Source organism: Oryctolagus cuniculus, chromosome 17 (genome assembly GCF_051225735.1).
Source record: "Oryctolagus cuniculus isolate XC-2025 breed Fujian yellow rabbit chromosome 17, ASM5122573v1, whole genome shotgun sequence".
Classification (NCBI taxonomy): domain Eukaryota; kingdom Metazoa; phylum Chordata; class Mammalia; order Lagomorpha; family Leporidae; genus Oryctolagus; species Oryctolagus cuniculus.
This window is the reverse complement of record NC_142883.1, coordinates 20667655-20692004: the sequence shown is the minus strand read 5'-3', so window position 1 is coordinate 20692004 and position 24350 is coordinate 20667655. Positions and strand designations below refer to the sequence as shown.

At 55.9% G+C, this 24350-nt stretch overlaps 3 protein-coding genes across 20 annotated transcripts in view; 1 reads left to right on the top strand and 2 right to left on the bottom strand.

The window, feature by feature from the left end:
• The window catches only part of DNAJC7 (DnaJ heat shock protein family (Hsp40) member C7), a 34598-nt gene extending 20849 nt beyond the window's left edge, over positions 1–13749 (bottom strand). For 2 of the 7 annotated variants that reach the window (XR_016224018.1, XM_002719389.6), the window contains exon 1: positions 11146–11237. Coding sequence is in view for 1 of the 7 variants with exons in the window: in XM_002719389.6 (XP_002719435.1) it covers positions 11146–11222 (77 nt within the window). In the remaining 6 variants the exon portion in view is untranslated. Of the gene's footprint in view, positions 1–9631; positions 9657–9923; positions 10166–10724; positions 11238–13208 lie in introns of those variants that run through there. The other 5 variants (XM_089317806.1, XM_089317805.1, XR_016224019.1 and 2 more) reach the window with 5 other exon arrangements.
• Positions 13750–13814: 65 nt separating this feature from the next.
• Positions 13815–18234, top strand: NKIRAS2 (NFKB inhibitor interacting Ras like 2). 4 transcript variants are annotated; one of them, XM_008271488.5, is made up of 4 exons: positions 13815–13844; positions 15722–15830; positions 16082–16323; positions 16733–18234. In XM_008271488.5, the coding sequence occupies exons 2-4, from the start codon at positions 15737–15739 to the stop codon at positions 16970–16972; spliced, it is 576 nt and encodes a 191-aa protein (XP_008269710.1). In that variant the 5' UTR covers positions 13815–13844; positions 15722–15736; the 3' UTR covers positions 16973–18234. The 4 variants fall into 4 exon arrangements, with proteins under 4 accessions (XP_008269710.1, XP_008269709.1, XP_089173936.1 ...); XM_008271487.5 differs by having other exon boundaries at positions 15705–15830; XM_089317810.1 differs by having other exon boundaries at positions 13815–14352.
• A 187-nt stretch (positions 18235–18421) lies between these two features.
• ZNF385C (zinc finger protein 385C) overlaps positions 18422–24350 on the bottom strand; it is a 37224-nt gene continuing 31295 nt past the window's right edge. For 7 of the 9 annotated variants that reach the window (XM_070060694.2, XM_089317797.1, XM_089317800.1 and 4 more), the window contains 5 exons: positions 23173–23341; positions 21331–21624; positions 20623–20819; positions 20240–20350; positions 18422–19820 (listed from right to left, as the gene is read on the bottom strand). In XM_070060694.2, coding sequence (XP_069916795.1) covers positions 19575–19820; positions 20240–20350; positions 20623–20819; positions 21331–21624; positions 23173–23341 — 1017 coding nt within the window. In that variant the 3' untranslated portion in view covers positions 18422–19574. The remainder of the gene's footprint in view (positions 19821–20239; positions 20351–20622; positions 20820–21330; positions 21625–23172; positions 23342–24350) is intronic. The other 2 variants (XM_089317798.1, XM_089317799.1) reach the window with 1 other exon arrangement.

Here is a 24350-nt window from a genome sequence, read left to right as displayed (position 1 = left end):
GCTTGGCGCAGCTCCGGCCGTTGCAGCCATCTGGGGAGTGAACCAGCAAATGGAAGACCTCTCTCTCTGTCACTACCTAACTTTGTCTTTCAAATAAATAAGATAAATCTTTAAAAAAAAAAAAAAAAAGAATCACAACATAGCTCAAGTACTTTCTCAGATTTTAGAAGTGTTTCCATGGAAAATGTTCAAATGGCCTCCTGAGGTGGGGATGGTGACAATATCACCTGTCCTCTAACAGAAAAAGAGCCAGTGAGGCACCCACAATGGGCACACAGGCTTCCTAACTCTTAAGAGTCCCAACTCTTTACCACTAACTCCTGTGTGTCCAAGTTTTCAGATTAAAACTTACTCATCCTGTTTCCCATCCAATCCTTGGGCCAACCTTTAAGCAGTATAAACTTCACAGCTCTGATTACTCACAGAGAATGATTCTACTTCCACCAATGAGGTCCTTTTACTTTAATTTGCAGATGAATTCTTGTGAAAACATCTGCCCCTGCTGTCCTTGCTAGATGTCGGGGGGGGGGGGGTCCTCTCACAGCAGCACCTGCCCTCCCGCTCACATTCGTGGATCCCACTCTTAGTCTGTTCTGCTTTTTTGAACGTACTCCAGAGCACACTCAGAGACGACCTCATCAATTAGGAACCTGCAGTTTTGAAAACCTGCTCCTCTGTGCTAAATCCTCAATGTCCTCTCTTTAGGCAGTTACTTCTCTCTCCCCCAACTCAGCGTTCACTCATTGCTGATGCTAATTGCTCCAATAAACTGCCAAGGGATCACTGGGTAGCACACAGGTCTTAGCAAGGGCTCGGCACCATGTGAGCAAATCAGACAATTTGGATTTGTGATCATCAGCCAATTGTGAACATTTACAGCTCACATCTTAAAAAAGACGTCAATACACCCTAGTTGACATTGCAACATGCCCCTAAATTAGATGCCCTATAAAAATTTCCATTTTCTCTCTAAATACTTCCAAGTTGAACACTGAAGCAAGATTTCTGCCTTAGGCCCATTTGTCTAACTTTAGAGCAATTAAAGTATTCAGAAACTTTGGCCAGCCTCTAACACAGGATCCCTTAGGTGGTAAGTTTCTAAAATGTCCTTCAACAGAATTAATAACAGCCTGCAAGCCACGGCTGCAGCAGCTTGAGTAAAGTAAATTTGGTTTTGTTTTTTCATTTTCATTTATTCTGCTATTCTTGAGGTGGAAATAAAAGCTTTTCTAAAATTGCAACCAAAAACAAAACAATAAAGGAATGTTTAGGGGCCCTTGATTTTGGAGTGTTTCATTAGCAGGAACAATCTTAAAAAAAAAAGATACTTCTCCTCTCCCCCCCTTTAGACTTTTAATAATACTTCACACTGTCAATGAGTCAAATACCCTCAAGTGTCCCCACTGTGGTTGCTACTTTCAAAATGTCACCTTACTCGGCCGGCACCGTGGATCACTTGGCTAATCCTCCGCCTGTGGTGCTGGCACCCCGGGTTCTAGTCCCGGTTGCTCCTCTTCCAGTCCAGCTCTCTGCTGTGGCCCAGGAAGGCAGTGGAGGATGGCCCAAGTGCTTGGGCCCTGCACCCGCATGGGAGACTGGGTGGAAGTACCTGGCTCCTGGCTTCGGATAGGCGCAGCGCGCCAGCCGTAGCAGCCATCTGGGGGGTAAACCAACGGAAGGAAGACCTTTCTCTCTGTCTCTCTCACTGTCTAACTCTGCCTGTCCAAAAAAATAAAAGTCACCTTACTCTGTGACTGCTGTGTCTTATTTCACTTATGCAAACTGACTAGCTGCCTGTTGATCTAGCAATGCCTCCGCCCTTCAGAATTTATGGGCTCCTGGCCAGTCCCAGAGTAGAAATTCCTTCCTCCTTCCCACAGGCTGAGACCTCTTGTCCCCAGTGGTATGTCACAGTGCCCATTTCATGGTGTACTCTCTCTGACCTTCATGAGAGAGAAAAGTAAAAGGAGCCCAGAGCCTGACTACCACCCTGTCTTATGAAGGGCAATCATTCACTTTTTCTTTTTAAAAATCTTTTCTACTAATCTGGAGTAAAATGTCAATTCAAGTTTTCCATGGATGAGCGGAAGCCACATATGACATGGACAGTGTCACAAACACTTGGCTGCTTATAGGCCCCTTCACAGCCATCCAAGGGAAACAGAGGGTGAGTTCCATCCAAATGCTACCTGCCAAAGCCACCTGCTCCCCCCACCCCTTTTTAAGATTTATTTTACTTATTTGAAAGGCAGAGTTACAGAGAGGAGGAGACAGAGAAAGACAGGTAGACTCTCCACCTGCTTGGTTCACTCTCCAAGTGGCCACAACAGCTGGCACTGAGCCAGGCCAAAGCCAGGAGCCCAGAACTCCATCCATGTCTTCCATGTGGGCAGCAAGGCCCAAGCACCTGGGCCATCACCGCTACCTTCCCAGGTGCATTAGCAGGGAACTGGATCAGAAGCAGAACAGCCAGGTCTCAAAGCCACACTCTGACATGGGACGTGGGTGTCGCAAGTGCTAGCCCAACCCACTGCACCGCAGTGCTGGCTCCTACCCAGCTTTCTTGTACAAATTCCCCACAGAAGACAACTTTCACTTTAAAGCCCAATTAAAACAACCTCCCACTCTTCCTCCCCCAAGAAGCGAGAAGCGGGAGGGTAGAAGACAAAGAAAACTCCTTAACACGCCAGTTCCAACTGGCCTCTGGACACTGAGGGGGAAGCCTCAATAGGAGCAGAGCTGGAAGGGGCCCAAAATGCGCCGAGAGGAGCCAGAGAAGTCTGCACAAGGCAGCAGCACTCCCTACTGCTCGAGCAGGGAAGGACGCCGGCCCAGGCGCCGCGGACTCGCTTACGGGGGCGCAGGCAGGGTATAGCACAGAAACCGCTACCTGAGTTGTGAGCTTTAACTTCAGGCTAGCTCTTCACACGAGAGTGGTCGTCTACCTCCCCCTTCATGTGCCCTCCAGAGAAAGGAGACCAACCAGAGAGCTACTCCTGAGAAACCGGCTTCTCTCAAGCCAAGCTTAGGACCACCCCACTGGCTTTTCAGCATCGGTCAAAGGCTAGTCTGCACAACAGATCCTCCCAAAGTCACCACTTTCTTATCCTTGGTCCTCATTCTATGACTTCTCCCACTGTCCCCACGGGGATGCCAGCACTCACCAGAACTTTAGAACTGAAGAACTGCTATTAAGAAAAAGTTGCTTCCTGAGTCGGTTTGGAGGTAATTTTGGCTGGGGGCAGGGGGAGGGGGGAGGTCTGGAAGGAAAAGAGGGGAACCAGATTGGGGAGTCTGGATTTTGCTCTCAGAATTCTCAGTTCCTTGGTAATAGGCGGCTAACCATCTCAGAGCAAACTGCCCGAGGAGGAATTCTCAGGACAGAAACGCCAAGGATGACAGAGCCCCCCTTGCCCCCCCCACTCTCCTCAAAGCAGCATCGGAATCAGAAGAGATGGGGCCGGGTGTCTGCTGCACACTGATGACTCCACTTGTGATGCCCACATCCCCCATGGGACTGCCTGCTCCAATCCAGCTTCCTATAGTGCACACACACACCCTGGAAGGCAGCAGGTGATGGCTCAAGGACTTGGGTCCCTGCCACCCACGGGGAGCCCTGGCTGTTGCAGGCATTTGGGAAGTGAACCAGCAGATGGTAGATCTCTTTCCAAAACAAAAAACAAAAAACCAGAAGAGACAGTTAAAACTTTATCTGACAACCCGGCCTCCCCAAACTGTAAGTCATGTGCCAACAGAATATTAGGCTTCAAGGCCAGAGTTGTGGTATAGCAGGTAAAGCTGCTGCCTGTGATGCCTGTGTGCCACATGGGCACCGGTTCAAGTCCTGGTGCTCCACTTCCAGTCTAGTTCCCTGCAAATGTGCCTGGGAAAGCACTGGAGGATGGACCAAGTGCTTGGGCTCCTGCAACCACACAGGAGACCCAGCTAAGTTCCTGGCTTTGGTCTGGTCCAGCTTTAACCGTTGAGGACATTTGCAGAGTGAACCAGCAGAGAGCAGATCTCTGTGTCTCCCTCTGTAAATCTGCCTTTCAAATAAATAAAATAAATCTTGGGGGAAAAAAAAAACTAGAATACTAGGCTTCAGAATCAGACCATGAAATTCATGTGAGGGTACTTCAAAAAGCTTGTGGAAAATGGAATCAAAACATATATTTATTTTAGTGCAATATTTGAAATCTACACATATGGGGGGGACTTCAAAAAGTTCATGGAAAATATGTATTTCCTAGATTTTCTTTGAAAGGCAGCGCAGCAGAGGGAGAAACAGGAAAAGAGACAGAAAGATACCTTCCATCCATTGGTTCACTCTCCAAATGTCTACAATAGCTAAGCCAGGCTAGGCAGAAGCCAGGAGCCAGAACTCCATCAGGGGCTCCCATGTGGACGGCGTGGCTGTCACCTGCTGCCTCTCACGCCCATCAGCAGGAAGCTCGATCGGCAGCAGAGTAGCTGGGACTCAAACCAGGCACTCCATCAGAAAAGGAATGCAGGGTCCTAGACAGCAGCTTGACGTGCTGTAGCACACTGGCCTCTGAAAACAATTACGAAAATTATACAAGAACTTCCATTTTTTTGTACCAAATTTTAAACTCATCTTTTTAATTCCATTTTCCACGAACTTTCTGAAGTACCCTTGTACATTCCTCCTATTACGACTCTCAAAAGCCTCAACCACTCATACCCCTGCCAACAGTGGGGTAAAACATAGGGAACTGCCAAGATGATCTGGTGGAGGAAGGAAAAACCCATCACTCCATTCCAATGAACAGCCTAATGGCACAAGTACACACTGCAGCCTGCTTGTACTGCTGAAGTTCAGTTTAAAAGAATACCTGGAACGACCTCTAAGTAACTTCCACATCACTCAGCACTGGAGAAAGGGGATCAAACATTAGTGGAGTAAGGGAGAAATGGGCTCGCAGAGGGACTTTGCATCACGACACAAGGCACCTAGGCAGCCGCTGACCATTGTTCGCCAGTCTTCTAAAGTCCTAGAGGAAGAAAGCAAAGGCGAGTGCCCAGTACTCAGCTTTTAAAAACTTTTTAAATACTAGCTTCAATGACTAAAGTGACCCGATTGGCTGGAACATACAACAAGGCTCGGCTATGGACCAATCAGAGTTCAGATCGTTAGAAATGGACTAGATATGGGCAACTGCCATTCACCTGGCCCATCATTTTCTCAAAACTGCCCCCTGGTTACTATGTGGATCTGAACTAAAGCCATAAGGAAGGGACACCTTCTGTCTCTACCTTGGCTCCACTTATGATTATTTAAAAATTTTGCCACCTGTTAGTATCAGGGTTCAATGAATTTGTTAGTATTCAGGTTTCTGTATTAAGTTTGGACCTCTTTAACTACGACTCATTCTTCCCATCTGCCATTTCTTCCTACCTCTGATCTCAACTTCAAGAATAGCAAAATGAACACCGGCTGATTTGGGTTCAAGATAAAAGACAAATTCTCACTCCGCTTGCAGGCTCACTGCGATGTCCAGCTTTCTGCTCTAGAACTACAAGAGGAAGATTAGGGCAACACATTTCCAAGAATTTAAAACAGAAGAAGAAAGAAGTGGTGGGAATGAGGGTGAGGGTGAGAAAAAGCATTCTCACGTGCTTTCCAGTTCTGAAAGGTCGCAAACCACCAAGCACCCCAGGAAGCTGCAGTAAACAAGCAGCAAGTAGTGTGCATGCCTGGGGATAGACTCAGGGTACAGTGCTCCCCAGCAATACAGGCAGAGAAATCAAAGGCAAAATCTGTATCCGTAAAAGGTTGGCAACACTCAGGTATTGAGAAAGGGCCAGGCTGGCGCCGTGGCTCATTAGGCTAATCCTCCGCCTGCGGCGCCAGCACCCCAGGTTCTAGTCCCAGTTGGGGCGCCGGTTCTGTCCCCGTTGCTCCTCTTTCAGTCCAGCTCTCTGCTGTTGCCCAGGAAGGCAGTGGAGGATGGCCCAAGTGCTTGGGCCCTGCACCTGCATGGGAGACCAGGAGGTGGCACCGGGCCCCTGGATTCGGATCGGCACACAGCGCACCGGCCGTAGTGGCCATTTAGGGGGTAAACCAAGGGAAGGAAGACCTTTCTCTCTGTCTCTCTTACTGTCTAACTCTGCCTGTCAAAAAAAAAAAAAAAAAGAGAGAGAGAGAGAGAGAAAGGGCCCAAGAGTAACTGATCTTGCCTGGGTGCCTCACACATACAGAAAGGCTAAGACCGGCTCAAGCATCAGGTAAGGCTCCCTGATTTTTTACTGTGTTGTGGCACAGAAGGTTAAGCCTTTGCCCATGTGGGCACCAGATCAAGTCCTGGCTGCTCCACTTCCAATCCAGCTCCTGCTGATGTGCCTGGGAAAGCAGCTGATGATTGGCCCAAGCATAGGGCCCTTGCATCCACATGAGATCCAGATGGAGTCCCATGCTCCTAGCTTCAGCCTGGCTCAGCACTGGACACTGTGGCCATTTGGGAGTGAACCAGCAAACAGAAGATCTCTGTGTCTCTGTCATTCTGCCTTTCAAATAAATAATTTTCTTTCTCTCTTTTTTAAAGATTTATTTATTTTACTTGAAAGAGTTACAGAGAGGCACAGACATAGGCAGAGAGAGAGACAGAGACAGAGACAGAGAGAGAGAGTCTTCTATACACTGGTTCCCTCCACAGATGGCCACAATGATTAGAGCTGGGCCAATCTGAAGCCAGGAGCCAGGAGCTTCCTCCGGGTCTCTCACACAGGTGCATCTTCTACTGCTTTCCCAGGCCATAGCAGAGAGCTGGATAGGAAGGAGCAGCCGGGACCTGAACCGGCACCCATATGGGATGTTGGCACTGCAGGCAGCGGCTTTACCCATTATGCCATAGGGCTGGCCCCTAATAATTTTTCTTTTTTTTTTTTTGACAGGCAGAGTGGACCGTGAGAGAGAGAGAGAGAGAGAGAGAGAAAGGTCTTCCTTTTGCCATTGGTTCACCCTCCAACGACCGCTGTGGCCGGCGCACTGCGGCCAGCGCACCGCGCTGATCCGATAGCAGGAGCCAGGTACTTATCCTGGTCTCCCATGGGGTGCAGGGCCCAAGGACCTGGGCCATCCTCCACTGCACTCCCGGGCCATAGCAGAGAGCTGGCCTGGAAGAGGGGCAACCGGGACAGAATCCAGCGCCCCAACCGGGACTAGAACCCCGTGTGCCGGCACCGCAAGGTGGAGGATTAGCCTAGTGAGCCGCGGCGCCGGCCAACCCCCCCTAATAATTTTTAAAACAAGATTTATTTGAAAGGCAGAGTGACAGAGAAAAAAAGAGAGAGAGAAAGATATGCTACTGGAGCCTATTGTAGTGGCACAGTGGATAAAGCACCTATCATTCCACACAGGCATTAGTTTGAGTCTCGGCTGCTCCACTTCCAGTCCATCTCCCTGCCAATGTACCTGGGAAAGCAACAGAAGATGTTCCAAGTGCTTGGGCCCCTGTACCCATGTGGGAGACCCAGAAGCAGCTCCTGGCTCCCGGGTTTCGTCTGGCCCAGCCTTGGCTGTTGTGGCCATTTGATGAGTGAACCAGCAGATAGAAGATACTCCCCCTCCTCCCACTGGCCCCATAACTGTGCCTGTCAAATAAATAAATCAAAGATCTCTCACTTACCTCCACTGGTTCACCTCTCAAATGACTGCAACAGCCAGGGCTAGGCTAGGCTGAAATCAAAGAGCCAGGTACCCCAAAGGGTCTCCCATATTGGGCTGCAGAAATCCAAGCATTTAAGTCATCATTCACTGCCTCCCAGGCACGCCAGCAGGAAGCTGGATGGGAAGCGCAGAGCAGCAGAGCCTTGAACTGACTCTTGAGACAGGATACAGGTGCCCCAAGCAGAGGCTTAACCCACCTGGTCCCTTGATTCTTTTAGACCTCACTGTCCCGTCACAGCAAGTATACACTGAGACACAGCAGTGTTTACTCTGATTAACTTGAAATCTCTCCTTTCTACAATAAAGACGACCTGTAGTGATCAAATGGCTCCCTGGTGCAAGAAATATGACCAGAGAGCCCTCTTCAAGACAGGCATTTATCCACGGTGGAGAGAGGTCAGCAACCTCCCAGGAGAATGGAAGGACTGAAGTGAGCTGAAATGTAAACCCCTACAATTTCACCCTCTGGTTCCTAAGTAGCTTTATCCCTTCTGGTGGGCAAACAGAAGCAATCTTCATGCAAGAACCCGGATTTCTTCTGCAGTGTCAACTAACTTTTACTTTCATTTCTTAGCTCCTATGGGGAAAACGAAACTTCAGTCAGAATAACAGGCAAAAAAATTGAAATATATTTCTTTTCTCTCTAGGAAACAGAACAGCAGCCATCTAAAACATGGCGACAATGACACCCAGTGTGCTGGAAGCTCCTCTACTGCCTTCTGCGGGGCCGTGAGGACGCAGCGGCAGCAGCAGGATGCACTCGAGCCCAGAGGGGAGAAAGGAAGGACTCAGGACCATCGATTCTCGTGTCCCCAAGGGAACTGCTTAGGAGGCCCCAACAAGACAGACAGGAACTTGGTCAAATAACTCTCACCAAGCCAGAAGGAAAGGCCTCTGGGAGGGATGTTCCCATGCCTGCCTCTGCTGTGGCCACAGGAAACACCAAACCCGTGACCCCAGACCCTGCAGAGCTAACCTCCACCCCATCTCCAGCACTGGAAAACTGAGACAAGGATTTTTCACACCACAAGACTCCTTCTTTAAAAAAAAAAAAAAAGATTTTTAAAAATTTATTTGGAAGACAGAGTTACAGAGAAAGAGAGAGACATAGAGAGAGATCTTCCATCCGTTGGTTCACTCCCCAAATGTCCCCAACAGCAGGAGGCAGGCCCATTCGAAGCCAGGAGCTTCTTCTGGGTCTTCCCCGTGAGTGCAGGGGCCCAAGGACTTGGGCTATTCTCCACTGCCTTCCCAGGCAATCAGCAGGGAGCTGGACTGGAAGTAGAACAGCTGGGACTCGAACCAGTGCCCATATGGGACGCCAGCATTGCAGGCAGAGCTTTAACCCTCGGCACCACTGCACCAGCCCCCACAAAATCCCTTCTGCAGATGCTGTTTGTGGCAGAAAGCCACTGAATTATTTAATTCACTTAGTTTCCTTTTTATTTGTGCTTGGAAGTGCTACACAATAAACATGTTTTATCATATCTAAAAGAGCTCTATAGAAATAAATGTAGCATACAAATATAGTAAAAATGCATTTTCATAGTTTACAGTTGAATTTTTGTTAGCGGCAAATAAAATAGCTGGGCGTTTTACAATCAGTGACATCTTAAATTCATGAAATAAGGCACTTAACAGATGTCAACACTGATTTAGGTATACTGCTACCAAACCCCATAAACTGTACAACACATTCACACTACAGTTTTACCTCTTTTGTACAGGTATAATCTTCAATTTGGCTTACCAAAATTCTATAATGGGTCATACTCTAAGCTCTAAGACTGTGATTTTTCTTTTTCTTTTTTTTTTCCTGAGAGGCGGAGATAAAGACACAGAGAAGAAAGGTCCTATCAGCTCGTTCACTCCTGGCAGGGAACCAGGAGCTCAATTTAGGTCTCCTCCGTGGGTGGCAGAACTCCCTTCCCGAACCATCACCACCTGATTCCCAGGGTCTGCACTAGCCGGAAGCTGAGGGCTGGAGCCGGGCTGGGCGCACACTCAGGCACTCCAAGAAGGGCTGCAGGTGTCTCAACTGCCGGGCTAGACGCCTGCTCCCAAGGCTGCGCTCTTTTAAAGGGAAAGGACCGGCTTTAAAGCAAAACCCAGATTAGGGACACTCCGAACACCAGAGACTCACCCTGCGTAGGATGAGGTTTTTCCAGGACACAGTTCCGATTTACAACGCAAAGAACCACTAAACTTTCCAAGTACAAGTAAAGCAGTTTCTTACAGTTAATTTGAGAGCTGGGAGAGGTCTGTTGTATCGCTAAATACCAGAAAAGCAGGTAGCGCCACGAAAACTCAGATTTTGGACTGAGATTCGCTGCCTTTTCTGCTACCCCTGGAAGCCACTGCACGCTGTCAGGCCCTTCGGCTTCCGGCAGGTCAGAAACCGGACTACGACCGGCGGACTGCTCTCGGGCTTGAGCTCTGCGAGATCCGGGAACTCGTAACTCCTCCGTTTCTCACTTGCTGGACGGTAGAAACAAACCTCAGAAGCCTGATTTCAGATCTCATGAAATAACCCCAAACCACGTCAAAGCACCTGGCGGGCGGTGAAAGGGGCTGAGCGCCCGGTGGCCGCCCGGCAGCGGGTGAGGAGAGGCCCCCGAGCTTCCAGAAGCTTTTTCGTCGACTCTGCTGTAGGGTCAGAACACGTGTGACTGCCCACAACTGCGTCCCAACCCCACTTCCAGCACGCTGCCTTAGCTGCGGCCGGGATCCCGAGTGTTCTGGAAAACCACTCACTCAGCAGCTCCCCGGCCAGTCGGGGCTGGCAGCTGCCAGCCACTGCGGCTGCCCAGCAATGCCAACGGCGCCGGGCAGCGGCCCCCTCCTTGCCGCCGAACTTTGAGTGAGCACCTCGGCCAGGAAGGGTGGGGGAAGAGGGGTCTGACACGGGACACAAGCCCCCCACCCCCCTTCCTTCTGGCTCTAGCATGTCCGCCTTCTGAGGAAACCAGGGGTCGACCCGCTCAATCCCGCACTCCCACGTCCGCCTGGGACCCCGTGTTCACCAGGCTCTAATTACCGGGGGCAAGCGGGTGAGGAGACGCAAAGCGCAGACAGACAATGCCCACGGGCCGGCCCGAGGAGGCAGGGGTCGAGGGCGAAGTAAGGAAGTCGTCGCCGACGCCGCGCCGCCTCCCCCACCCCTCAGACCGACGCGGTGCCCCTCAGACACCCAGCCGCCACAATCAGGGCTTTATTCTCCTCTAAGTGGAGGATCCAGGCCGCGTCTCGGCTCCCCCGCCAGGCGGAAGCGGTGGGGGGGAGGCCGACCCCGGGAGCACCCTTCAGGGGGTCCACCGGGACTTGATCCCAGGTGCAGGGGGGGCTCGCGGAGGGCGGGGCATTGTCTCAACAGCTGGGGGCTGCATCCCGGCAGGGACAGGCTTCCGCGAGCCACAGGGCCGAGGCTCGCCCCCTCCGTGACCTCGCCACCCGGTTACCTCTTCGCTTCCTCGTCGTCCAGCAGCTCTGGCTCGGTCGCCGCCATTACCACATCGCACTCCGCGGCAGCCGCCATCTTACCGCCGGGACCAGAGAGCCGGGTGGGAGGCAGGCGGTGAAGAGCACTTCCGGTCGGAGCATCGAGCCGCTCAGCGGCGCTGCACCCAGAGGGGCTCCCTCGGGCCCGTCTACCAACGAGAGGCTCCGCTTGGGGCCAGAGCGGCCTCCCGCTCCCGGAGGTCCACGGTGGTCTCCGCGCCGGGGCGGGAGCCCAGGGACGGTTCCTGTGCGTAGGGGGCGCCACTTTACCCGTCTGTAGGAAGGGGGTGGTTACAAGGAGGATGTCGTCTCTCTAGGCTTTGGCGTGCCTCAGTAGTCCGACAGCCTCGTTGCCATAGCAACCTGCAGTCCTAGAGCGTCTCCCGGGAGGCTCCAGAGAGACTGGGGTGCGTGGGGACCGGGTTACCCAGACTCTGGGAGGGAGGACCTCCCACTGCTGCCTTCCCACTCTTGGAGTGTGTCCACCGCTTCCTCCCGGGAAAGGCGAGACACTTCGAGCCCGGTCTGCTCAGCTTTCATCGGTCCCGGGAAGCCCTGCCCAACCAAGCCAGGGAACGCAGGGCGTCTGCACCCCGCGCCTTTCATCCCCCGGGATCTCCAAGCACCAACTGGTTCATCAGCCTAATGACGCTGCCCTTTTTATGAGGCCGCTTTCAAGTCAGCCGCCTGGGAGTGCCATCTCAGCATTAAGCCCAGGGAGGCTGGCATGGCGAGGCGCCCGGGACCCTGCCCTGGAGTTTATAAGGCCGCTCATGGGGTGGGGTCTCCGTGGCCCCATGCCCCCATCTCATAAACGCTGCTCGGCACGCCGGTCCGGCCCAGTGCAGTCTGCGCTGGGGACGGCAGAGCAAGGGATACGAGCATTGTTGGAGCTGCATTAAATGGGGGCTTTCTGAGGCTATACTTGAAGGCGCAGAGGACCTAAGATAAGAGAGAGGCAGAGGAACTTAGGGCGAATCTGTCCCCTCCCTCCAGGAAACCAGCATGCGCCACAGTCCCTTTCGGCATGGTATCCTGCCCACCGCAGTGCTGAGGGGGCTGGAGAGGCCCGGTGGCTGGGAGGGGAGCGGCGTCCACCTAGCTAACCATCCAGTGGCTCTTTCCTCAATGCCCGCGCTGTGCAGCGCTGGGGACCCCGAGACCTGCTCCACACCTGCCCTGGTGGCTCGGTCCACAGTCCAGTTCAGAAGCCCACCCCTCTGGCCGGCGCTGCGGCTCACTAGGCTAAACCTCCGCCTGAGGCGCCGGCACCCCGAGTTCTAGTCCCGATTGCTCCTCTCTGCTGTGGCCCGGGAGTGCAGTGGAGGATGGCCCAAGTGCCCAAGTGCTTGGGCCCTGCACCCGCATGGGAGACCAGGAGGTGGCACCTGGCTCCTGGCCTCGGATTGGCGCAGTGCACGGGCCATGGCATCCATTTGGGGGTGAACAAATGGAAGACCTTTCTCTCTGTCTCTCTCACTGTCTAACTCTGTCAAATTAAAAAAAAAAAAAAAAAGAAGAAGCCCACCTGTCTTTGACCCTCTTCCTACTTTATGTTCTGAGCCAAATCAGTCGTTCCCACAGCTTTGAGTTGACGACTCTCAACTCCTGTCATCACTGCCCCAGTCTTCCGGGTTCCAGGCCTGGATACCCAACCATCTGCTGGGTATTTCTTGGGTGTTTCACAAATCCTCATGGATTTTTCTATTTATTTTTGAGAGACAGACTTCCCATCCGCTGGGTCACGCCCAATGCCCACAACAGGTGTGACTGAAGCCAGGAGCCGGGAACTCAATCCGGGTCTCCCACGTGGGTGGCAGGAGCTTAATTACTTGAGTCATCACTGCTGCCTCCCAGGGTCTGCACCCGAAGCAGGGCTCAGCAGCTGGGACCGGGACTCGAACCCAGGCACTCAGATAAGGGATGCTAGCTTTTTTCACCACTGGGCTAAACCTGCTCCCAGAATGGCCTCCTTAGAAACAGAAAAAAACAGACCATGTCAGTCCAGGGGCATAAAACCTACCAAAGGCTTCCCACTGCTGAGTTCAGTCTTCCACCAACCGCTAAGGCGTCCGGTGACTTGGCTTCTTCCCACGATCAGTGTCGAAGCACCTGTACTTAAGGAAATGGCACGGCTCCGGCTGCGGCTCCGAGGCCCCACAACACCCTCTCCCGCCAGGTCCCTCAAGGATCCACACGGGCGGGACCTCCTCCGCAAAGTCCTCACGGCCGACGCCTTTGGCTGTGCCCCGTGGCACCTCTGCGACAGCACCCACCATGCCGCACTCTGCCTGCTGGTTTATTTAGACGGCTAGCTCTGGACAGCGAAACGCGTCTGCTCTGTCCAGCACGTGGGCCAGCGCAGGTGCTCAGGAGACGCCTGACGAGCGAAGGAGTGGTCGGAGCGCTGGCTGTGCTGTGGCAGCCTTTAGAGCGAGAACGTGTGGGCCTCAGAGATGCCACACGGCGGCCCGCGTCCAACAAGCCCCAGGACCTTGGAATCTGGCGCGGAGGCAGGCCAGGCTCTGTCTGGCCGCCATCCTCCCGCCGGCCTGTCGGGGGCGCTGTGGGCCGCCGCCCGTTCGCCGCCGCCGGAACTCGCCTCGCCGGGCGGAAGCTGCGGGGGCGGGGCCCAACGGAGCGGACGTCTTGCCCCGAGGTAGAGGGGACAGCCTGCGGCCCTGCTGCCGCCCCTCGGCTGGGCTCTGGGCGCTCTCGGGGACCCGGCCGGGGATCTGCGCGCGGGGGCTGGGGGCCCGGGAGGGACGGGGCTGGGAGGCGGGGTCGTCCGACGCCGGGGTTGGCCTCCGCCCCGCGGCGCTCTTGGTGGCAGGTGTCTGCCTGTGCTGGCCTCTGTCCTAGGGAAATCTGCCGGGAAGGGGGTCTTTATCAGGAGCTTCTCCTACAGAGAATCCTGTTTGAGACCCTGTCTGGGAGTGATCTTTGCTCTCCGAGGTCGGGGGGTGGGGCATTTTGGAGCCGAGAGCTCTTGTCCTCCCGGGGCCTCTAGGTCTGGGCCTTCCCTTTGGGTCGGTCAGTCCAGGGCAGCACAGTGAATGGTGGGTCAGTCAAGGGCAGCACAGTGAATCTCCTTCCCGAAGCCTTTTCTCCGTAGATTGCTTCAGTCTTATGTCTGTTTTTAAAACTATGTGTTATTTATTTGAAAGGTAGGGAGACTCAACAGAAATCTCCCCTCCACTAATTGGTTCCCCAAATGCCCACAGGAGCCTGGGACTCCATCCAGGTCTCCCATGTGGGTGGCAGGGACGCGAGTACCTCAGCCATCACCTGCCTTCCACCGTGTGCGTTAGCAGGAAGCTAGAATTTGGAGTGGAAGCAGGACTCCAACCAGGCACTCAGATAGGAGTTGCGGGTGTCCCAAGTGATGGCTTCTTTTTACTGAATTTTTTTTTTAAGATTTTTATTTATTTGAGGGGGCCAGTACTGGCACAGTGGGTTAGAGCCCTGTTCTGCAGTGTGGGCATTCCATATGGGCGTGGGTTCAAGTCCCCGCTGCTCCTGCTCCAATCCAGCTCTCTGCTGTGGCCTGGGAAAGCAGTGGAGGATGGCCCAAGTCCTTGGGCCCCTGCACCTGTGTGAGAGACCCAGAAGAAGCTCCTGGCTTCTGGCTTTGGATCAGCTCAGCCCTGGCTGTTGTGGCCATTTGGTAGTGAACCAGAGGATGGAAGACCTCTCTCTCTGGCTCTACCTCTCTTTATAACTCTTTCAAGTAAATAAAATAAATTTTTAAAAAAAATTTTATTTACTTGAAAGAGCTCTCCCACCCAGTGGTTCACTCCCCAGATGGCTGTAATGGCTGGAGCTGGGCCAGGATGAAGCCAGGAGCCTGAGACTCCATCCAGGTCTCCCACGTGGGCGGCAGGGGCCCAAGCACTTGTCTTTGGGTGCAGTGGAGCAGCTGGGATTTGAACTGGGGCTCATGTGGGATGCTGGCTTTGCAGCCAGTGGCCTATCCCGCTGTAGCACAAGACACCCCCAAGTGGTGTCTTAATGACTGCTAAATGCCTGTGCTTCCCGGCTCCGTGTCTTGTCTGATGTGCCTCATCCTGGCCATGAGCTTCCCTGGAGGTTAGAGGGGATTGAGCGTTGTCCACGTGCGTCATACAGGAAGGCCAGTCAGCTTCCGTGTTTGCTCACTGCCCAAGGAGCAGGTGCTGCAGCCTGTTCCTCCCAGGTCTCTGGCAGACAGGAAGCTGGCGGAGCTCCTTCAGGGCCCGTCCTCTCCCCTGCCTGTGCTTCCCCTGACCGGTGACTCTCTTCTCCCCTTGTGGCCATGGCTGCCGAGCACCTGCTCTGGCCCGGTGCCGGTTATGCACCGAGAATAACAGAGGCATCCATGCCGCTTACTGGCTAGTAGTGCACGCAGGTGCATCAGCGCGCCGGGCCCTGGCTGCGGTGGGGTGGTGCCAAGCCCCTGAGGCCACTCATTGCAGCTCCGACTCCCAGACATGGGAGGTCTGCCCTGGGTTCTGAACTTCCCTTCCCTCACCTCACCCAGGGTTCTGCAAACCGCAGGGCTGAAGGCCGAGCATGGGGAAGAGCTGCAAGGTGGTCGTGTGCGGCCAGGCGTCTGTGGGCAAGACCTCCATCCTGGAGCAGCTGCTGTACGGGAACCATGTGGTGGGTGAGTGGCGTTAGCAGACACGGGTGTGGTGGAAGACGCCGGAGAATAAGGAGCAGGGAGCAGAGCACACGAAGGCTCAGAGCGGTTTTTATACCTTGCACAGTGAAACCCCCAGTCCAACAACAGAACAGCTAGGGAGGCTGGGCATGACTGCCCATTCCCCGAGACCACCCAGCCCTGCCAGGCGCTCCGTTCCCTGGCCGCGACCCGCCCCCCTCCCACCTCCAGCACGATCTCTCATTCTGTCCCAGGCTCTGAGATGATCGAGACGCAGGAAGACATCTACGTGGGTTCCATTGAGACGGACCGGGGCGTGCGGGAGCAGGTGCGCTTCTACGACACGCGGGGCCTCCGAGACGGGGCCGAGCTGCCCCGGCACTGCTTCTCCTGCACGGATGGCTACGTCCTGGTCTACAGCACAGACAGCCGCGAGTCCTTCCAGCGGGTGGAGCTGCTCAAGAAGGAGATCGACAAGTCCAAGGACAAGAAGGAGGTGTGTGGGCCGGGTTCCCGGTGCGGGCTGGGCTGGCTCGGCAGGCCTGGCTTGGCTCCATTCTTCCTTCGCTTAGTTGCCAGGAGGTGTGTGAGCTGCAGCAGGGCTAGAGGCCTCTGCAAGGTGTCATTACCTCCAATGACAGCCAGATGTCGCCGCGGCTCAACCCAGAGGTCCCTTCTCAGTGAAGGGACCTCTGACCCTGGGGGTGTGAAGCTACCGCCAGGCTGTGCTAGAAGGTTCCGGGCTCTTAGCCGCGAAGGCCCTTCTGTGCTCTCAAATCCCCCTCCACGCTGCAGGCCTCCAGGGTGCTTCCTCGCCTGTTGTTCAGCCACAGACAACAGTCCCCACACCTGTCCCCGAGGCCCACGGTGTACTCACGGGCCTCTGCCCTGTCTGTCTCCCCCAGGTCACCATCGTGGTCCTGGGCAACAAGTGTGACCTCCAGGAGCAGCGGCGCGTGGACCCAGACGTGGCTCAGCACTGGGCCAAGTCGGAGAAGGTGAAGCTATGGGAGGTGTCGGTGGCCGACCGCCGCTCCCTCCTCGAGCCCTTCGTCTACCTGGCCAGCAAGATGACCCAGCCCCAGAGCAAGTCTGCCTTCCCCCTCAGCCGCAAGAACAAGGGCAGCGGCTCCTTGGACGGCTGAAGAGCTGCCCCCCCACCCCCTCCCGACCCCATCCAGCTCCTGGGACTCGCAGCGGTGGTGGGGTGGGCAGCAAGCCGGCCTTGCCGGTCAGCAGGGGGCGCTCTGCCCTCGGCCAGGCAGCGGCGTCACTGCCTCCTGGCTGCAGGAGAGGCTCCGGGAGATGCACGAGTCTCGGTTAGTGCCCCTCCCCCTCGGCACTTCCCCTCCCGGCTGTCACCATGTGGGCTCTTCCGTCCTGGGGGCAGTTGTGGGTCAGTGTCCTCCCATCTGCGCTGGACAGGAAGCAAAGCTGCCATGAAGAAGGGCCCCGTGCAGGGTCTGGTTCCTACTGCACTGCCGAGCTTCCTGCCTGTGATCCACGCACTTAGAGGGTGGCCCGGTGCCGCGTGTGCGTGTGTGTGCGCGCGCACGCACACGCATGTGTGTGCTGGAGTTAGGGGTGTCTCCACATCCCTCACCCTGACCTTTTCCCTGGCCTTTCTTTGCCTGGAAGAAGCCAAGGGCAATTTTCTGTCTGAACTCCCCACCCCAGTGTTTCACTTCCCCTTCCTGCTCAGGCAGCAGATGGGCCTCATTGGTTGGGGTGGAGTGGAGTGACCGCTGGGCTGAGTCACAAGCTGCCCTGTGGCCCAGCAAGGCCCGTCCCCTCTCTGGGCCTGCTGTCCCAGCGGAAGGTGACGGGAGTTGCCGGTCTCCTCACTCCTCTTCTAAAGCCGAGGCCTCTGGCCTCCTGGGACCGCTCCCCTTGCTTCCTCCTGAAGGTGCTAAGCCTGCCAGCCCTGGAGGCTGGGGCCCATCACTCCCTCCGGCCACCAGGGGGCAGGAGTGTACTCTGCTGCCAGAGGGGCTGGCCTTGGCCCCTCCCTGGGGTGGTTTTCAGCCAAGAGTGGAACTTCTATTTAAGTTACCTGTATTTATATGCCTGCGGCCGTGCTGAAGGCGGGAGAAGGTGCTCCTCTTGCCTGCCTTACCTCACACCCCTGAACAGGACAGGGCCAGCCAGCAGCTGCTTCTCTGGAGTGGCCGGGCTCGGACAGTGTCACACACGCCACCAAGTGGGCCGTGACCCCCCAGCTCCGTTCTCCTACTGTGCACACCTGCCCACCTGGGAGCGCTGCAGCCCAGCAGCCTCCAGGCCAGAGGAGGTGAGCAGGAACAGGTGCCCGCGCAGGGCGAGGAGGGGCGGGGCGTCCATGGGCTGGGCTTACAGTTCGTTTATTGATGCACTGGACACAATAAAACCACACTGCTGTTATCAAAAAGGGTTCCTCCCCTCCCCCCTTTCTCGTTCCCCCATTGGAAATGTCCTTGCACAAAAGACGCGGGCGGACACTGTGGGCTGCAGAGGGCAGGGTTCGGGCCTGGAGCTTATGACACCGACTTTGACGGCCTAGGAGTGCTCTTGGGAGCATGCGTCAGGCTGAACCCCAACACCACGTGACGGGGCTGGCTGGGAGCAGGGAAGCCGGGTCGAGTGCTGGGGATGTTTGGAGTGCGAGCTGTAGGGGCACACGCTTGCTCTGGGGACCCTGGGGGTCTGGTGTTAGCAGGGTCCTTAGCCTGAGGGACTGGAGAGGACTTGAAAGACTGCAGAGGGGGGAGCTTCTCCATTAAAACGGCCCAGGGGGCTGTCGTTGAGGTACAGTGGGTTAAGTGAGGCTTGACCCGCCGCCTACATGGGCAACGGTTCAAGTCTGCTGCTCCACTTCTGATCCAGCTCCCTGTTAATGCCCCTGGAAAAGCAACAGAAGGTGGCCTCTGCCATCTATGTGAGAGACCCAGGTGAAGTGCTGGGCTCCTGGCGCAGCCCTGGCCTTTGTGGCCATTTGGGGAGTGAACCAGTGGTTGGAAAGTCTCTGTCTCTTTCTCTCTTTAGCTCCCAAACTCTGTGCCTTTCAAATAAATAAATCTTAAAAAAAAAAAAAAAGAAAAAGAAAAAGAAAAAAACCTGGGCCCAGCCAGAACATCTCCCTCACCTACCTGTTTCCTAACCCCACCCCACTCCACTGGAGCAGATGAGGTCCCCAAAGCTTTCAGCCCAGTTCCTCAGCCCTCTCGGCGCTATCCTCCCACAAGTGCATTGCAAGATCCCCCTTTCTCCTCCGCCCTCTGCCACACCCTCCTCCTGACAGCTTTGAATCCACTCCAGCTGGAGGCCCCATCCCTTGTGTCCAGTGATTCTGCAGAGAATCCAGCGAGGCCCGGGCACAGACGGGCTTAAGAGACGCTGGCGCCTAGAGGCTGGGTGCCTAGAGGCTGGCCATGGCATGGGCTTCAGTTACGGGGAACAACAGCACCACTTGGCTAGGACTGGGAGTTTTGCATAGATCTTTGGGGTTAGCAGGCTGGAAAGTGCAGGGGAATCCAGGGCTGGCCACAGGCCTGGGAAAGGAGGCTGGGGACAGTCCTTGGACCAAGGGGGCACCAGTTGAATCCCCAGTCCAGGCAGTGGAGGGCAGCTGCCGCTAGAGCCTGCCCAGTCCTTGGCTAGGTCAGGCAGGAATCCCTACAGGGAAAAAGGCAGCCCCTGTGTGAGGGAGGGCGCCCAGGTGCCTGGGGATGGGGAGAGCTGCTGGGGATCAGCCCTGGCTTCCCCAGGAGGCTAATAGGGAGCAAAGACTATGGGTCCTGTGGCAGGGCGGACGGTTCCCGCTGGGGTGCGAAAAAGAGCTGGGCCCAGGATGGGGGCTGGGAAGAGGGTGGCAGCAGCGGCGGCGGTGGCGGCGTTGGGGGCAGGGCGGAGGGCTAGCGGCCCGGGCAGTGCGCAGATGGCCGTGGCAGGCAGCGGGCTGGGCAGGAAGCGGGCCGCCAGCGTCTTGGTCAGTTGCTTCTGCAAGGCCAGTTTGGACTACAAAGAAAAGAGGAATGTTCAGAGTCCCAGACCCCAGGAAAACCCACCCCCCTCGCTGGGCCCCAAACTAGGGTTCTTGCTGCAGGAAAAACGTGCCTTTTAGACTTCCAAGCCTAAATCCCCTCCCTCCCCACCCCAGTCATTCCACTGGGCTTTCTCCAGCACCTGTCTTCCTGCCTCCGGGGTGGGGGAGGTGGGGGTGGGGTAGAGATGGTCTCTAGGAGCCAGACGCCCACCCCTTGCTTTCGACCCAAGATTACCACCCCAGCCCACCTCCCCGGAAATTCCTCTGGGCAGATCCCAAAACAAAAACCTGAACCCAGCTCTTCCCCTCCGCCGGGCTGTTGGGTGGGCTTCCTGCCCCCGCCCCTGTCCCCTGGAACCAGGCCCCAGCTGTGCTGCGGATAGACAGATACCTTGAGGATGCTCATAGCCAGAGCTGCGTGCTTCTGCAGCTTGCTGGGCTGGCTGGAGGGCTTGGGGGGCTTCCCGGCCAGGCGGTCTTTGTGCCTCCTGCTGCTCATGTGCTAATGGACAGACAGATGGGCCAAAATGAGGAGGCCCAAGGGCCCCAGAACCATCACCCTCGATTATATCAGCCTTCCTCTACCCACAGCTCTTAGATTTAATGCACACCTACTGGGTACTCACCCCCGGGGTTGGCCCTGGGAAGGGAGGAGACTGTCCAGCCGGCCTCACTGCTCTCCCGCCGGCTCCTCCCTGTCTGCCCCACCCACCCCACTCCTCACCCTGTCTTGCCTGCCCCCTGCATCCTCAGGCCCCGCCCTACTTCTCCCACCTGCTTGAGCTGGGTCTCTGAATTGACCTGGAGCTGGCAGAGAGCACAGTGAAACGGGGGAGTGGGTCCCTGCCGGCCATTCCGGCCCCCTGTCACTCTCTTGGCCTTGTGTCCGGGCCCTCCCCGGGGTACCGGGCGGCCCCGGCCCCTTCGGGGAGCCCCACGCTGACCTTCCACCATCCACCGGTGCTTGGCTCCTGGAGGGAAGGGAAAAGACCTCATAAGCTCCCAAGAGGGGCTTCAAGGGCTGGGGAGATCCCCCAGCACCGGCAACTAGGGCTGTTTGTCCCTTTTAAGCCCCGAGGTTTCCCTGCACACACGCTGCCCTCCAGCCACGCGAGACTCCCCCCCCCCAAGTCTCCCCCAAGCAAGGCCTTGCTGGGCACTGGGCGCCTTCCCTCCTGCTCTAATCTGGTCCACTCCTTCTGGTTCTGACCCGGGAGAGACGGGGGAGGCAGAGTGACCGCGCAGAGATCAGGGGACACCCAGTCCTTGCTGCCTCAGACTCCTCCGCCCAGTTGTCCCCTACCCTGCCGGGGATTAGTGGGAGGACCCAGAGCGCCTGCGCGGGAACAGCTAAGCACATCGCCTCTGCCACCAGCCCCCAGCAAAGTGGCCGGGAGCTCAAGCCTGCCCACAGCTGTAGCAGCTCCGTCTCCCTGCCCCTCTCCTGCCCCAGACTCCAGCTCCGAGGGAGGGGGCACTGACCTGTGTTGTGAGCCTGAAGCTGGGAGGCTGAATTCACCGTGACCTTACACGTGGGGCAGTAGAGACGCTCCTTCTCACCCCTGCCGTCCCCACTCACGCCGCTTCCCACGGCCGCCGCTGTCGGCTCGGGGCCTAGCGCCTCTCTCCCAGGTTCTGGGGAACAGGGTGGGCAGGAGGAAGAAGAGGAAGAGGAGGCGGCATCCAAGAGGTCTGAGTGGGCTGGCTCTCCTGATGTGGGGTCCGGGGTCGACGGTAGCTGGAGTGGAGGGCCAAGAGGAGGGGTTGCAGGAGCTGCTGCGGAGATGGGAGGCATCGGTGAGGGGGGAGGCCCAAGATGATTCTGGAACCCAGGATACTAAGCACTGCCAACGGAGGGGACGGCGTAGGGCCAAAGGGTCCCTGGTGCAGGCATGACCAAGGCCGCGTTCCCCCCTCCCTAGGCAGACTCAGGCCTCCTGGGCCTCAGTTTCCCTGTCTAAAACCATAAACTTGAACAGAGTAGTCTCAGCCCCCACATCCCTGACTGCCTAATTATTTGCTAAAATTGCCAAGCAGCAATCACCTAAAAGATATTCTAGAATGTTCAGAGACCACTATTCATAACAGCATAAAATTAAAACTCCAAAGATCCATCAATAAGAGATTTAGATTTAAAAGGAGGCCGGCGCCGCGGCTCACTAGGCTAATCCTCCGCCTAGCGGCGCCGCCACACCAGGTTCTAGTCCCGGTCGGGGCGCCAGATTCTGTCCCGGTTGCCCCTCTTCCAGGTCAGCTCTCTGCTGTGGCCAGGGAGTGCAGTGGAGGATGGCCCAGGTGCTTGGGCCCTGCACTCCATGGGAGACCAGGAAAAGCACCTGGCTCCTGGCTCCTGCCATCGGATCAGCGCGGTGCGCCGGCCACAGTGCGCCGGCCGCGGCGGCCATTGGAGGGTGAACCAATGGCAAAGGAAGACCTTTCTCTCTCTGTCTCTCTCTGTCTCTCTCTGTCTCTCTCACTGTCCACTCTGCCTGTCAAAAAAAAAAAAAAAAAAAAAGGAATAGCGCTGTGATCACAAATGGAATACTGCACAGCAACAAAAAAGGACCAGCGACTACAATACACCCAGTGTGAATGAACCTTACAGGTGTTATGAATGCTGGTGAACATTCATGAGATGAACAAAAGCCAGACACAGAAACCAACAAACACTAGGATTCAACAAAACCAAGTGGAATGCACTGGTGGTGAGAAAAACCCAGGTCACAGTTAACCTGGGGATGGGGGTACGGCCGGTTGACCAGTTTCTCTCCAAGTCTACCTGGGACTGCAGAACATGACTTTCTTTGGAAATATGAGTGCCAATGAGGGCATGCTGGATTAGGGCAGGACTGATCCAGTGACTGGCGTGCTGATGAGAAGGTCACACGGAGGCACAGACGCGCAGGGGACTGGGGCCGGGATTGGAGGCCTTGTGTGTAAGCCAAGGAATGCTGAGGACGCTGGGCCCCGCCCAGAGCAGCACGGCTGCCAGAGGTGCACTTTGAGCCCGTGAGGAGGAACCAGCCCCGCCCACACCTCGACTCTGGGCTTTCCAGCTCCAGAACGGCGTGGAAACACGTGTGTTGTTTTCCAACATGCGGAAGTGAACACAGCAAGGAAACGACTGGGAGGTGACCCCAGGACCAGCTTCATGGTACCGGTGACACAGTTCCCGATCCGAGTGTGTTAGGACTGGGGCAGCCCGCTGAGCAGTACACGGGCAAGATGCTGACTGCACGAGCCCAGAAAACCCGCAGAAGGTTCTCAACTCCTGGTTGGGAACCAGACTTGGCAGGGGGCGGGGAACAAGCGTTCAGGACTGACCTTTGCTCTGTGGCTCTCTGGGGGCTCCACTGGCCGGAGTTGGGGTTGGGGACGCCGCAGCCGCCCCATCCTGGGCCGGGGTTGGTGGCCTCTGCTTGTTCTTGGCAGCTTCCACGGCCTTGAGCTTCCTGGCATGTTTGTGGCCTTTATAATGAGCCTCTGCCTGGTTCTGGGGAGCGGAAAGCATGGGGTCACCAAGCATTGGCTGAGTCCACCTGCTCTGTCCTTGAATGGGAACCGAGCAGGGGCAGGGTCCAAGGGAGGCAGGGCTCGGACCACACAAGGGGCAAATTCGTTTCATTGCCACCATCGTCACTGCAAATGTGTGGCGCTGAAGTTCCCAGAAGGTTGGCTCACACATGGACTCCCACGCAACCAGCCTCTGCTTTTGAAGTCTGGCTCAGCCACTCGCTGTGCATTTTGGGGCAAGTCAGTCCACCTGAGCCAGGGTTTCCTCATTCAGAAGCTTTGTGATGATCATCCTGACCTCTCAGCATTGTCAGAATTCAACGGGAATGTGAATTATAGGGGTTTTGCTTGTGCAGCAGGTACTCAATGGATGCTCGTTATCGAATGGATAAATGCACACACGACAGCAGAGAAGGCCTGATACTCTGGGGTATACACACTAACACATTCATCCCTCTGTTGATGTTTTTCAATAAGTGAACCTTTGCTGTCTGCCAGGCCCTGTGTCCAGCCTGCCAAGGACGTGGCCACTCCCTCAGGTGAGGTCTCCCTGTCCATCTCCTGCAGGACTCCTGTCGCTGTCCTCTGTCAACCAAGGGTCTCTACCTGTCGCTCCCCAGCCCCCCTGCCCCAGGCCTCCATGGTCCCTTCAACCACAGCAGCCGTGGCGGTATCTAGTTCGAAGCCCAGAGTTGCCCGGATAAAGTGCCTCCTCTACCTGGGTTGGGGTGGGCTGTGGTTCAAAGTCTGCAGGCCTTGGGATCAGACAGACCTGGGTTCAAATCCCAGCCTGGCAACTTACCAGGCAAATCACCTAACCTCTCTGAGTCTCGTGGCTCATCTGGAAAGTGGGGGCGATACCAGTGCCTTTACCTGTCACCTGGATGTCTCAAGAGGACGCCTGGGATGAGAGCCATAAGCACATTCTGTGACTTCTCAGGGGCTCAAAGAAACAGGGGTCACCCCGGGGCCTAGGGAGGGGAAGGGCA